The 15,408-nt window shown below is 38.0% G+C and overlaps 1 protein-coding gene across 1 annotated transcript in view; it reads right to left on the bottom strand.

Annotated features, from left to right (window-relative positions):
* Fyb1 (FYN binding protein 1) overlaps nt 1–15,408 on the bottom strand; it is a 154,053-nt gene that overhangs the window by 27,286 nt on the left and 111,359 nt on the right. The window contains exon 3 of the mRNA XM_023712691.1: nt 2,302–2,458. Within this exon, the coding sequence (XP_023568459.1) occupies nt 2,302–2,458 (157 nt within the window). The remainder of the gene's footprint in view (nt 1–2,301; nt 2,459–15,408) is intronic.

The following is a 15,408-nucleotide window of genomic DNA, read 5'->3' as shown; positions in this document are numbered from 1 at the left end:
ATTTTTAGAATTCATGTTAGTTATTTACTTAAATGTTTCACCAGAATTATACTGTACACAGAGATTCCATTAAAGGCAGTAACTGGACAGGATCACATAATAAAATTTAGAACATAAAGATCAAAATCTAATTGGTTAGATTTACTAGAGAAAGAAAAAAATTAGAAAAATGTAACATGATTTTATGCACATTAAAGGGAAATATGTTATAAATATAAATCAATTATATATAAAAATATATTATCAGTTATTTTAATTAAAATAATATTTATTTAGCCTTTGTTTACTAGTAAGCAAACACCTTACACTCTTCTTTGATGATGGGATCTCATGAGGGACATGTCTCTAAATTGACATTCATAAACTCTAATGCCCTGATAGGTGTGAAATTAATACAAATACACAAAGCAGGCCAATGTAAGATAATAACCCAGGAGCTCTCTAACACCATTAGTTGCTGACTTTAAGACTCTAAGAAAACACCATAAACTGAAAAATGGCAGTGGTTACCTGTGACAAACCTGTTTTCAGAACCTGCTCTAAATCGTAATGGTGAAACATTTAAGGAAAGCTATCTGTCCAATCTTTCAATATTCACAGTTTCTATTACTTGGAGAACAGGTAGTAAGCTCTTTGGTTGTAAGTATTATTTATTTATTTATTTATTTATTTATTATGTTAGGATAGGACTTATTTGTGGTGAAGGAAATCACATAAAGCACAATGTTTTTAAGAGGAAAGGGAAGATGTAGCATGTCCCACCAGTCTGTGCTTGCCATTGTGTGACTATTTCTTCTCTTTAAAGGCCATGTCATTCTATTCCAATCTTCTGCTTGCTTCCTCATAAGCCAGCTGTTTCAGTAAATCACAGGTAAAGAGCCCATGCAGAACAACCTATAGAATCCTAACATTTGTTTGAAAAATGCCATCTAAGAAAATTTAGGTAAGAGTAGGCTAACATTTCCCAGATTTTTAACATGCAGCTCAGAATTCTAAGGGGAAAGAAAGTACCTTTATTGTTTACTCAATGAAGCTAGTTAGCACAGTGGATTACAGCACATATTTACTTTGGTCTAAGATTGACTCAAATTTTTTCTCTATACTCTCATCTGATACAGAAAAGTTTTTGGTCTTCTGAAGTTCCTTTTCCTCAGATGTGGGTGATAGTAACACTACTAACTTGATGGGAATATAGAGGTTGCATATGTATAATACCTAGCATGTCATAGCCAGTAAAACATGGTGGCGATTGTTGAGGAGGATAATGGAGAGGATAATGGTGATTGTAATGGTGGTCATAGTGACAGTAGAGGTGATGGTGGTGGTGCCATTGTTGCAGGCAGCTGAGTTAGATAGAAATATTATAGGCAATCAGACAGGGCTAGGCCTTGAAGGAGATAACGCAGAAGACAAGATACCTTACAAGTGTGGGAGGAATGAATGTGCCCGCTGTGGGCCAGACCTAAAGACCAAATATCAAACAAAGGCTAACCTCCCTAAAGATTGGCATCGGAGATTGATCATCACCCTGAGGCAGCCAGAAGAATCATTAATCCAACTATTATTGGATGGCTACCTGAAAAAGTTCTGTTCTACATTCATGCTCACTTGCTACATGACTCCCTTCCCCATTTGGTCCTGGACTAAATCAATTTTACCTGAGCAATGGTGCTTGTAATTTCATTTGTTGACCATAGTTTTGTCCCACCCCACATCCACCTAAGTGAGTTCCCATGTTCTCCACCTTAGACCCGCCTCACCACATAGTTTTCCTCTATAAAAGTCCCTAGAAGAGACAGCTTCCTGGGGAAAACCCACTTGGGCCCCTCTCCTGTCCCTCTCTCAGACAGAAGCTTTCTTTCCCCCAATAAATATATTCTTCTCATAACCTCTGTTTGTTCCTACAATTCATTCTTTAGTTTTAGAAAACACGAACTCGTCTAGGTCAGGTTGGGAGATCATTTTTCCCTATGTCATTTGGAGGTTCCCTGTAACATTTGGAGGTCACCATCTGGGATCAGTTTTTCTCCCTGTATCACCATGATCTCCAAAAACTCTCAGAACTTTTGAAAAGGTGGTAGAAATTTTCTTCAGATGAACTCTTAAGGTGAAGCCCAACATGAAACAGATAAACAAGAAACATTCAGACCTACAGTGGTATGAGTATAAGAGCTGCCTTCTCTCTGCCAGTGGCCACAAATGTGCCCTAGATGTTATGAAGAGCCCTTAGCACTCAACCACAGACAGTTTGAAAATCTATGACAAGACATCACCAAAAAATGACAAGATAAATTTCCTTACTTTGGGTCAAAGGCAGGCTTAATGTTTCTGGGAGGGAGGCTTGGGGCTGGAGGCTGTGATGGGTGAGATGCTGGCAAGGGAGGCTGGCTGGGTCGCTGGGATGATGGAGTTGGTGGTAGGGAAGTTGTAGAGTAAGATGTCTGGCTTTTGCTGATACCTAAGAAGCAAAGCAAATAATGTCATGAATTAAGGCAAATCTTTAAAATACAAGAGCTAACCCTTCCAAGATTGTAGAAATGAGAATCTCAAATGTAATAATACCAGAAATTCATCTCAAGTTGAAGCAATGCTTTAAAAATGTCTAATATTTTAAGTGTCATCGCACATGACATTTGAAATGCTCCATTTCATGATATAAATTCCTGAGTTTAATTCTCATTACTAACAAAAGAAAATTTATCACCTTTTCTAAGCTTCTACAAATCTTAGTTTTAGTATCCTAGATTTTGTGAACATGCCCATGACAACTATATATCACATGCATTGTGGTTTTTCAAATATAGATTGTATTTTTTGGACCCATCATTTTGGACCAACCAAAAAAATTTATTGTTCATATTACCTTTTATAAGGAACATATTTTCATTTGTCTTGGCAATCTCCTTGAATCTTTAATAGGTTATATTTTATTTGAAGTGTGACTTTAAAACACTAAAACATTAATTCCACAGATAAATTACATACATTATATAATTACAGAAATTAACGCAATTAAATAATACATATTACCTGTAATCCCATCCCTAGTGGTAACTATTAGGTTGAATGAATTTTAGAACTTTTAATATAAATATATGCTTGTATGGAAGAAAAGCAAAATAAAGTCACTTTTTCCATTTTTCTGCTAGCTTTCTGATGCATGTTTTCTAATATATTTTTTAATAATTGTATAGTTTTTTCTTTAAATAGAAACCATGATTAAAAGCATCATTTGTCCTTACATATTTGTGCAAAATAAAAGTGAACCCCATAGTGGTTACTGAACACAGGACAGAGCAGAGGGAATGGGCAGCAAGCAGTTCAACAGGGGCAGAAAGAATTGTTAGAGATGAAGAATTGATTTTTTTCCTTGCAGCACAGCAATCTCTATGGATAAAAAAAAAACCTAGAAGAGTATGAAGGTTCTCAACACATAGAAATAATTTTTTAAATTTATTTATTTATTTATTTATTTTTATGTATTTAATTGTTGCAGGGTCTCACTATGCAGCTCAGACTTGTGGTGATCCTCCTGCTTTCAGCCTCTCCAGTGCTGGGATTACAGGCATGCACCACTACTCCCAGTCTCTGTGGTCAGGTCAGCCCACCCTAGGGAGCAGAGGGGCTGGTGCAGCATGTGGTGCCAGGGATTGAACTGTGGCCCCTGTGCTTGCCTAAGCTTATCTAAGCTGGTGCTTCCACTAAGCTATCTTGCCAGCCCCCACATAGAAATAATTAATATCTGAGGGAACTGTAATTTTTATTACCCTGAGTTGATAACAAATTGCATATGTGTGTTGAATTATTTCATACTGTACCCATAAAGATACACAAGTGTTTAAGTCTCAAAAAAACTTGGAAGCAAAATATTAAATACTTGTGCTATTTTTTTCTGTGATAAAAGATGACTAAATACATTTCCCTTAGAATAAACTTAATAAATAGTAATGGTCAAACACAATTTTTGTTAAGGTGTTTGAAATAAAATATCAGATGATCTTCCAGAGAGATAGCAATAGACAGCTTCATTGGTGAGTATATAAGTGCTTGTTTTTAATATGCCATCAACATTGGTATTATCATGTTTTAAGTCTTTGACAATATAGAAAAGAGCCCTACCTTCTTGCTTTAATTTTGTTTTTTATGAAAATAATACATGTTTGGAAATTAGCATATGATTAGCATATAATATTAGCATAATAATGCCAAATAACATATAACAATAACAGAAAAGGACTACATCCTTCCTCCTGGAGATAATGATGTTAACATTCTAGATACTTCCTTTACATTTATCCCCATATTTCTATTATGTCAGCATGGCTGTAATTTGATGTATGATTTATGAGAAGATCATTGACTTTCTATATGGTAGATGTAGAATTTTGCCCATTTCCAATATAGAAAGCCATGGCTGGGGATATTGAGGACTCAAACTAAGGCCTTTATATGGTGCTACATTTGAGCCCTTAATTTTTTTTTTTAAATGTTGACACCAATTATCATTAAATGAGTGTATTGGGCTCTAACTTTTGATCCTCATGCCACAGCCTCCTAGAGTTCTGGAATCATAGGCATGAACAACCGGGTACCATGACTATTTTTGATGAAATTTGAATGCATTGTTTGTATTATTATGGCTTAAAAATATTGTGCCTTCTAACGAGAGTCACATGGAGAGAAAACATTCTCTCAGGCTTTCACAGAGAGCACACTGGCCAAGCAATGGCCGTGACTCATCCACATGACTGATCCTGACAAAGGTTCTACAATCTGAGGTACAGGATCTCAGGATAAATCCTGAGGGGATTTCACTGACCTTCTCAGATCCAAAAGCTACAACTCTTGTTGCACAGGTCCTGCTTTACCTTGGGCTTAACCATCCAGCAGAAAAGTATAAAAACGAAGTATAAGAAGTTAAAGCCATGCTGTTACGCTGAGCTGTAGGGGACTCAGGTCAACAATTTCTGACATTGCCAGTCAAGCGGAAGACCCAATACTATTATGGGCTACTGGACTCTTTTAGAATATTTTGCTGAGTTAACGCACCTATAATATTCAAATAACGGAACTTAACAACAAAAAGGGTATACAGATGAATGCCCATTTTGTATCTGTGTATTCAAATGGCTAGGATCGATATACAGTTACATTCTCTTAATGAATAGAGGGATTTGTTCCAATGGTGTTTGTAAGTAGGATATCATGTCTGCATCTTGTACAGCAATTAGCCACTAGGAAGAATGTATACAACGTGTTAATTACTGAAACTGTCCTACCAATTTGGTTTGAAACTGTCTCATTGCTATTTGTTTCTCAGTAAATTTATGGAAAAAAAACATTGTGCCTTGCTGAGCCAGTGTTCTGTGATTACACTGGCTTTCTCATTCAACTTATCGTTTTCCTGGAGTTAATATTTCCTTCGTTTTATCACTTGCAGAGTTTCTTCAAAGGTTTTTCTTCCCGCAGCTTCCAATTTGTTCTATAAAATGCCTTTAAAGTTTCTCTACACCATTAACCATGCCAGTTAACTTATCTGTCCCTGTAGATTGTTTCTCTGCATGTGTTGTAATCAGGCTTCGTTCTCCTTAAGTCCAGAACACAGCACTCATCCTGGGATTCCTCTTTGCCAGAATCATGGCTCTGAGAACCTACCGTGAAGGCAAGTAGAAGCCTGCGCTAACTCCAACATTGACCTTCAGTGACTTGAGTCAGTCATTCTCTGGTTGTATCTGTAAATGGAAAATAGCAGTAGTGCCACTTCATAGGCTTGAGTGACTCCAAAACAATAAGTTGAATGAGAAAGTCAGTGTAACCACAGCTATCTATGGTTAATTGCTCTCATCCAATGCAGCCAAGTGGTCACTCACATCATGAGGACTCATGATCTGGCTATGTAACTGTATATGAGGACAGGGCCGGGCAGATCACAAATTCAGTGTTATTTAACATTTAATAAATCCTTACTGGATGCCTACTATATGTAAATCTCTATTCTAGGCACTAGAAATAGAGCAAAGATAAATAATTCCCCTTTCATGGATTTAGGGAGGTAGATAATAACTAAATGAATATAGTTTCAATATGTACAAATTGTGGTAAGACAGCTACAAGTTCTGGAAAGACTGTATAAGGGCGTAATACCAACCTCTCTTTTCTACTCTTCTCTCAGTGACCTTACTATGGGAGGTTGAACTTTTGCAGTAAGCATTTATCCTCTGGAAACTAGAAACACTGCAAAACTAGGCTTAATTCACTGTGTTGATCATTAGAGTTGCAAAGGTTATACAGATTAGAGTTGGATATATAATTTGTGGAGCTACTGTGAGTGGCATACAAAATTAAGGAAAAACTTTTTTGTATTTGGCTGTTTATGGTTAATTGCTCTTATCCAACTCAGCCAAGCAGTCACTCACATTCATGACACATGAGTGAAGTTCTCACATGTATCTTTATTTTCTCACAGTTGCCTGCTTGCTAGCAGTATTCTGGTTGGTGCTACATGCATTCATTAACTGTAGGAATTTAAGTTAATTAGCCTTAATTTACAATAAGGAATGTTACTTATTTCATCATTGCATATTGTGTGTTACTTATCCTTTATATCAATAACATTTATTGTATTTTATATATTACAGTTGTTGACTGAAAAAATATTATGTGCATGACTGCACTTATTAATTTTCATGTATGTGTGTGTGTGTGTGTGAGAGAGAGAGAGAGAGAGAGAGAGAGACAGAGACAGAGACAGAGACAGAGACAGAGACAGAGACAGAGTCTTGCTATGCAATTCAGGCTGGCCTGGAGCTCACTTTGTAGCCCAGGCGGGTCTTGACCTGGCAAAGATCCTCTTGCCTCAGCCTCCTGAGAGCAGGGGTGCACTACCACCTCTGGTGCTCACTTTTTATCATTTACCTTCAGGATTTATCTCGAAATCCTGCACCTCAGATTGTAGATCCTTTGTCAGTATCAGCCATGTGGATGAGTCACGGCCATTGCTTGGCCAATGTGCTCTCTGTGAAAGCCTGAGAGAATGTTTTCTCTCCATGTGACTCTCCTTAGGCACACTCTACATCATCGATCACTTTCCTCTTTGGCCCCATAATCTCCTTGATCTGAAAATTTGTGACACTACCGAGTTACATGACGTTACAGTACAAGTTCTCATATATCCTGAGTCTTAATTGACCTTGGAAGGCTAGGGCCAAAATGTTGGCTTTCCTTGCGGCCCTGCTTTTTCTCTTTTGGTCTGCAAACTTAGGTTGTTAACCCTCCAGAAGAGAAGCTTATTGTTATTACCATACAACCTAGGCTGTTGCACTTAACCTCACTATCGGTCTGAATATCGAACATCTTAAGCATAATATGAAACAGGTATTTTTCATCAGGTATTGATATGTTTATTGGCCACTTCTGGCTTCTTTTTCCTGAAAAATATCTTAACAAACAGGACAGATTACTGAAGGAAAGTAAACCAAGGTGTGGAGGTGAGACATCCTATTTTGGGGAATGACAAATGTGTTGAATTGGAAACACTGGAGTGGACTTTCTAGGAAGCTGATGGATCTTTCTGTATAAACCCAGAATGATGGAACTTTTTTTTTTCAGTACCAGGGATTGAACTCAGAACCCTGTGCTTGCCAGGCAGGCACTTATTCTACTGAGCTATCTCCCAGGTACTTGATAAAACTTCTTGATGAGATGTCTAGCATGGATCCTGGATGCTCCCCTTGCCTAAAATCTGTTCTCCTTCCCTTGGTTACAGTTGCCTGAGCAATCCAGAAAGTTTGCAATTGCCTTTCAACTGGGTTTGGAGTCAGAAGTAGGTTTTCAGTGGCAGGTGGTCGTTGGGCCTCCACCACAGCCAGAAGAGAGCAGGGATGAGAGACAGAGGGCATTTAGTTGGATTTGAAATAAAAATTGTTTTTCAAAAATTTTTAAAGGTAATCAATAAACTTAATGAGACACCGAACACTGTTGAAAGTTCTGTTTCTCATCAAGACTGGATGAGCATGTGTTAAAGTATATGACACTCGCTGGTACCAGAGAAATATTTTGCTTTGCAAATCTATGGTTACATTCAAATACTACAAGCAATATATTTGCATGCATACAAAATAATTTTAAGGAAAAGCATCTTAGTTTTTCTGGGCCAATAAAACAGGTAGACTTTATATAATTAACTCTCAAAATTTCAATCTGGACTTTATAAAGTATACTAAAACACATTTGGTAATATTGGTGATTCTCAAAGTCTTTTTTTCTTTTTTTTTTTGTATTCATTTTAAAATTTTTTTCCCACAATTTTATTGAGAAACAAATAGCAGTGAGACAGTTTCAAATCAATTTGGTAGGACAGTTTCAATAATTAACACATCGCATACTGTCTTCCTAGTGGTTTTTTGTTGTACAAGATGCAGACATGACATCCTATTTACAAACACTATCAGAACAAATCCCTCTATTCACTGAATTAAGAGAATGTAGCTGTATATCTATCTATCCTAACCATTTTGAATACACAGATACAAAATGGTTATTCATCTGTATCCCTTTTTTCTGTTTGGTTCCGCCATTTAAATATTATAGAGGTGCCGGGGAGTTGGCTCAGTAGAGTAAGTGCTTCCCTGGCAAGCGCAAGGGTCTGAGTTCAATCCCTGGTTCTGCAATAAATAAATAAATAAATAAATAAATAAATAAATAAATATTATAGGTATGTGAACTCAGCAAAATATTCCAACATAGCCCAGTAATCCATAATAGTATTGGGTCTTCCTCTGGACTGGCAATGTCAGAAATTGTTGACCTGAGTCCCCTACAGCTCAACATCACACCATGGCTTTACTTCTTATACTTCGCCTTTATACTTTTCTGCTGGATGGTTAAGACCAAGATAAAGCAAGACCTATAGAGCAAGAGTTTTGGGTCTGATGGGGTCAGTGAAATCCCTTCAGGATTTATCTCGAAATCCTGCACCTCAGATTGTAGATCCTTTGTCAGTGTCAGCCGTGTGGATGAGTCACGGCCATTGCTTGGCCAATGTGCTCTCTGTGAAAGCCTGAGAGAATGTTTTCTCTCCATGTGACTCTCCTTAGGCACACTCTACATCATCGATCACTTTCCTCTTTGGCCCCATAATCTCCTTGATCTGAAAATTTGTGACACTACTGAGTTACATGATGTTACAGTACAAGTTCTCATATATCCTGAGTCTTAATTGACCTTGGAAGGCTAGGGCCAAAATGTTGGCTTTCCTTGCGGCCCTGCTTTTTCTCTTTTGGTCTGCAAACTTAGGTTGTTAACCCTCCAGAAGAGAAGCTTATTGTTATTACCATACAACCTAGGCTGTTGCACTTAACCTCACTATCGGTCTGAATATCGAACATCTTAAGCATAATATGAAACAGGTATTTTTCATCAGGTATTGATATGTCAAAAGTCTTTTTTCTTATGGAAAGAAGTGGATGGAGGTTGAACTACAGTAAGCTAAGGAGAGATTCATTTCCTGTAATGTCACAACTCTTTCTACATTCTCTTGCTCCTCAAAGAAAAGAAATGGAAAGATTTGTTAATTTCAAGTAAACACACTAACAAATGTTTGGGATAAATCGAGCTGCCTCTATTTGTATCTTTCCTCTCCATATGATTCTGTATTTTGAATTTCATATAAGAGAGAGTTGGTTGTAGAGACTACTAATTTCACATGGGGCGGGGGACATAGCTTAGTGGTCTAAGTGGCTGCCTGACCAGCACAAGGAACCGGGTTCAACCTCCAGTACCACATGCCATGTGGGCCCATGCTGAGCTGGCCACTGAAATGGGCCATGATGGTGCATGCCTGTAATCCTAGCACTGGGGAGGCTGAAACAGAAGGATCACTATGAGTCTGAATTGTGTAGAAAGACCTTATACTAAATACATAAATTAAAAATGTATATAATAAGTTCACAAATATGAGTATTTTAGATGGAAAATTTGTGTTGCTTTAGAATTTTATTTTGGGAACCTGAGAGCTGGAATGTAGCCATTCAGAAGTCAGTGGAGAATGTGTTCATAAAGATGATGATTAATGCGGATGGGTGGGGGGGTGGGGTCAAGAACTGGAATTGAGGAATTTGAAATAAATTTTAAAAAGGATTTAAACATATGAAATATGGAAACGGACAAGTGACCCAGGGGTTGTCCAGTCAGTCTATGGCTTAAAAATCCACTTCAAATTTCCCCCTCCAATATGACAGGACCATTCAGGGGCGTGGGCCACTGCAACTGAGCAGGGCTGGTCTCCTGGGCAGTCAGGGTGGCTCAGCAAGGTTCATCAGAGGTGTTTGCAATCTGTTACTCTCATATGAGACAAACAAGGAACTATGCTGAGGGTGTTTTACCAGGAGATCATGGTTTTCATGGAGATGGGGGACATTCTGCTAATAAGTCAAAGGAGAATTTGAAGGACGATGGCAAAAGTAAAACAGAATTAAATGACTGTGTGGTGACTTGCTCCATTCACCACACCACCACCTCTGAGGATTTCTAGATTCATTCTCTTGCCTTTTTCTTTTGCCACCAATCACCTTAACTTCTATTTTACTAAGTGTGTGAGATTGTTCATCCTGGTTCGCCGTTCATTCTAATTTAAATTTTCGTCCTACAGCATCTTGTCACTGTATGTCTCTTATTTCTTTTGTTCTGACTCTCTGGACAATGCCTTCCCCCCGCCAGAGCTAGCTGCTGCTCTTGGCCCCTGTCACAGCTCCTTCCTCGTGTGACTGTCAGTCCCTTCACTTCCACCAAACAAGAAAGTTATTAAGTGCTCACTGTGTGATCTGGAATGCACTTCTCTTTATTCTTTTTCTTTAGATTTTCTGAGATGGGGGTCTTCTACAGAGTTCAGGCTGGCCTTGAACTCACCACATAGTCCAGGCTGGCCTCGAACTCCCAAAGATCCTCTTGCCTCAGCCTCCTGAGAGCAGGGGTGCACTACCACCTCTGGTGCTCACTTTTTATCATTTAAAAATACAGTTTCCATTTTGAACATGGTCTTATGGTCTCTATAAAAAAAAAACCCAAACCCCACAATTGTACCCTCATTTTATCGTATCCCTCACTCGAGATAAGATTTTGCTCTTCTTTTTTTTTTTTTTTTTTTTTTTTTACAGCAAATGTAATCAATATGAGGACTTGGATAAACCTTTTTACAACAAATTGTAAGTTTCCACTTACACAGGAACAACATACTCAAGGTGACACATCCGACCGTTACACAGAAAGCAGGTCTGGAAGGCTCCCCGCCCCACTGAAGTGCGGGGCGGCCGTGCTGCTGTCCTTCTTGTCAGCACCGGGCAGCCTCAATACGCAGGGCACTTGCAAGTGGTTTTGGCCCCATGTTCTGTTTTCCTTAAATTGCAACAGATTACTTATCCATGAGCTTACTTATTTTTGTCATAGTTAAATAGTCTCTCCTGAGGGATGGTTTATAGCATTGATGTCCACGTATGCCTTGCAGTGTTTTATCTGCGTATATATTATATGAATATATATACATATTCAAGGCTTGCTGGGCTTCCATGACTGAACAGAAGTTGAGTGGGACACAGGTAAAATATATAATATAATCAATGTGTGTTTGTTATATGGAAAAAGTTTACAATGACAGGCTTATCAAGATGCATAGGGGCTGGGGAGATGGCTCAGTAGAATAGGCACTTCCCTGGCAAGTGCAAGGGCCTGAGTTCAATACCCAGTTCCAAGAAAAAAAAAAGACGAATATACATACATGCATAAGTATATATACATCAGGTCTAGTAAAGCACTTGATAATTTAGTGATTTGGATTTTCTTTTTTGGAAAACAAATTTGACTGAAAAGGACATCTCATGTTCTAAACCTCCAAGTATTGGGTTCCACCCTCAAGGGAAACAACTGTGACCACTCTTCTCATGTGTCTCTCAAGAAAGATATAGGTCCATGAACAGACTGTATTCTGTGCTCTGCTTTTTTAACTTATATTTTTTGGTTCTTTTCTTAACTTTTTATTTTTATTTATTTATTTATTTTTAGACAAGGTCTTGCTATGTAGTTCAGGCTGGCCTTGACCTCACTATGTAGCTGAGGCTAACCTCAAACTTGTGGCGATCCTGGAGCCTCCACCTGCTCAGGGCTGGGATTACAGGCATGATCCGCCATACCTGGCTTCATTTATTAAAAAAAAAAATTGATATGGCACATCCTCCTGTGTTCTAGACTGGGCTCCAAGTCACTCTGTAGCCCAGGCTGGCCTTAAACTAAGGCAATCCTCCTACCTCATCCCTTTTGAGTGCTGGGATTATAGGTGTGTGCCAGCTTGTTGGGTTGTTTTCTTAATTTTACTTATTTATTTTTCATGTATTTTTAATTCATTTTAATGAGAAAAAAGATAAAATAGCTATGAAACAGTTTCAAAACAGGTTAGTAGAACAGTTAAAATAATTAATAACACATTGGATATTGTCTTTGCAGTAATTATTCAGAGGACAAGATACAGACATGATATCTTGTCTAAAAAATGTTAGTATAAACCTTTCTTCTCAATGAACTAAAAGAAAGCAGCTATATATCTAACTATCTTGTATATACATATATATATATATTTCTTTTTTTTTCACAACAAAATGGTCCTTTATTTATACTTTTGCAAAGTTAGTAACACGTGACACACGGTTGCTCAGCCAATAATAGCTGACCTTAACCAGACAGGATGTTTATCTCAGAACTGAAGTATCTTTTTGGCTTTAGGCTCTAAGGCCTAGTCCCACCTACACTCATTTGATCAATTTCCTCTGCTTTTTTCTTTTAAAAAATGATTGTTCTATATTGGAACAAATAAAGCAATCTGGGTTTGTGCTTTTTTTAATGAAACTTGGAGTCTTCTCTTATATAACCAACCTCATTATTCTTGGATATTTAAGTTATTAGAAATGACTTTATATATAGATACAACTTGTGTAAGTTGACTTAAAATATAGTACTCCATAGTTTAGTACTGTTTTAATTGTGCAACCAGCACCATGATCTAATTTTAGGGCACAAGGATCGCCCCCAAAACCCATGCACTTACTAAGGGTTACTCCCTATTCCTACCCTGCTCAGTCTTCTCTCTTGGGCAACTGCCAGTTTTTTCTTTGTTTCTATAGTATCGATTTACTCTGGATGTTTTATATTACTAGAAGTATATGAGGGTGTGTGACAGCTTCTTTTCTTTTTGCAGCTTGTTGTGGTTCGATTATATAGCATATTGTAGAACTACATTGTTTTTGTTTGCTTGTTCGTATTTATTTATTTATTTACTTGGTTCAAGGTCTTACTGTGCAGCTCATACTCAAAGCGATCCTCCTAAATTATCAAGGAGGATAATTAGTCTGTCTCAGCCTCCCCAACGCTGGGATTACAGGCCACCAACATGCCAGATTTCAGTGGCCAGCATGGCCTACCCAGGGTTCCTGGGCTGGCATGGCACACAGTACTGGAGATCGAACCCAGGTCCTTGCACTTGCCAGGCAGGCGTTTAGACTGCTAAGCTATCTCACCAGCCCTGCATTGTTTTTTAATGGCAAAATTATATTTCATTTTGTGACTCTGTCACATTTATTATCTATGCATCAGTTGGTGGCCATTTAAATTGTTCTCATATTTTAGTTATAATAAAGATTATTGCTATGAACATTCATGTACAAGCTTTTGTGTGGATCCATTTCTGTTTCCATTGGGTATATACAGTACCTTGAAGAATTGCTATGTAATTCCATGTTTAACCTTCCAAGAGACTTTAGGTTGTTTCCTACTTTTTGATAATTTAGGAAATTATAATTATAAAACTACTGTTGTGTTACTGACTTTGACCAAAAGCAAAAATTTATCTATATGATAAATTCATAGAAAATGAATTTGCTAAGTCAGAGAAAACACAGATTAAATATTTTGGTAAACAGGGCAAGGAGTGTGATTTAGTGAGTCATCTGTCCTCTAGTGCCGGAGAATACTCGTTTTCCAATAATCTTTCCAGCACTGTGTATTAGCACATGTTTTACTCTTAGAAGGATTAACAATGATAAAAAGTTATTGCAATTTAACTGATATTTTTATATGTTTGATGAGAACTTTTCATCTGTTCATAAGATGTTCTGTTTGTGAATGTATTTCTTTTACAAGAAGTACTAGAAATACAGCACTTTGTTTAGTGCAAAAAAATTAAGTGTCATTTGTCTTATAATTGATATTTGATCTGGCATAGAATATCATACACAATACAGGTATATAAATTGATAGTGTGATGCATACTAAAATATCTTTAAAAACTCCAGAGGCTCCTCAGCCACCTTACGAGTAAGGACTAGAACTTCTGGGTCACAGAATTACCCAAAAAAATCTACGGAATTTTTCCTTGGCCTAGTTCAAAGTATTCTATTCTTATCTTCAAAGGATTTGTAAACCATAGTGGAAGGGAAATTTTGAAAACTAATTTTGCTGAAAACAAAGCACTGTAACTGTATTAGTAAGAAGGCCTTTGCTTTGAAAGCTAGCTACCAAGAAAATGTTTTCCAGTTTAGACCAGCCCATGAAAATGGAAAGAAAAGTAATACTGAAACATCAGTGTTTGCGTAGACAATCAAAGCAGAAATTACAACAAAGGTGAAGAGGTAGAGCTCAGAACAAATCTGGTGATCAATGAGAGAAAAATAAGAAAGGCTTTGTTCACCATGGCAAACTCCTGCATATCAGAACTCACTTCAGCATTCCACGTTTTTTTTTTTTTGTGGAACCGGGGATTGAACTCATGTCCTTGCGCTTGCCAGGGAAGCTCTTATTCTGCTGAACCATCTCCCCGGCCCCAGCATTCTATGTCTTTCGATATTTTTTAATTCTTAAAATTTCCCTTCCACAATAACTTTATTGGCCATTTAATTATCTAGGCGGCTTGCCAGTTAGCTCAGTTGTTTAAGTGCCTGCTTATGTAAACACAGTTAGCCGCAGGATACCAAAGTTTGATCCCCAGCTTCATAGGCCTTACCAGACCTGCCCTTAAGGCAGCCTGAGCCAGCAAACAAACAAACAAACAAACAAACAAACAAAAAACAACCCTAAAAACACTTCAACTTTATCTTTTGGTGGGTGATGGACCTCCCCACAGGAACATGCCTCTCACAAAAGATCTTCATCCCTCTCCAGAGGAGGAGAAGAGGAAGCACAAGAAGCAGCGCCTGGTGCAGAGCCCCAACTCCTACTTCATGGACGTGGAGTGCCCAGGATGCTATAAAATCACCCTGGTCTTTAGCCACGCACGGACGGCAGCTCTGTGTGTCGGCTGCTCCACCGTCCTGTGCCCGCCTCCAGGAGGGAAAGCAAGGCTCACAGTAGGACGTTCCTTCAGGAGGAAGC

Source organism: Octodon degus, unplaced genomic scaffold (genome assembly GCF_000260255.1).
Source record: "Octodon degus isolate 3935 unplaced genomic scaffold, OctDeg1.0 scaffold00002, whole genome shotgun sequence".
NCBI classification, from domain to species: Eukaryota; Metazoa; Chordata; class Mammalia; order Rodentia; family Octodontidae; genus Octodon; species Octodon degus.
This window is presented reverse-complemented; position numbering and strand designations above follow the sequence as displayed.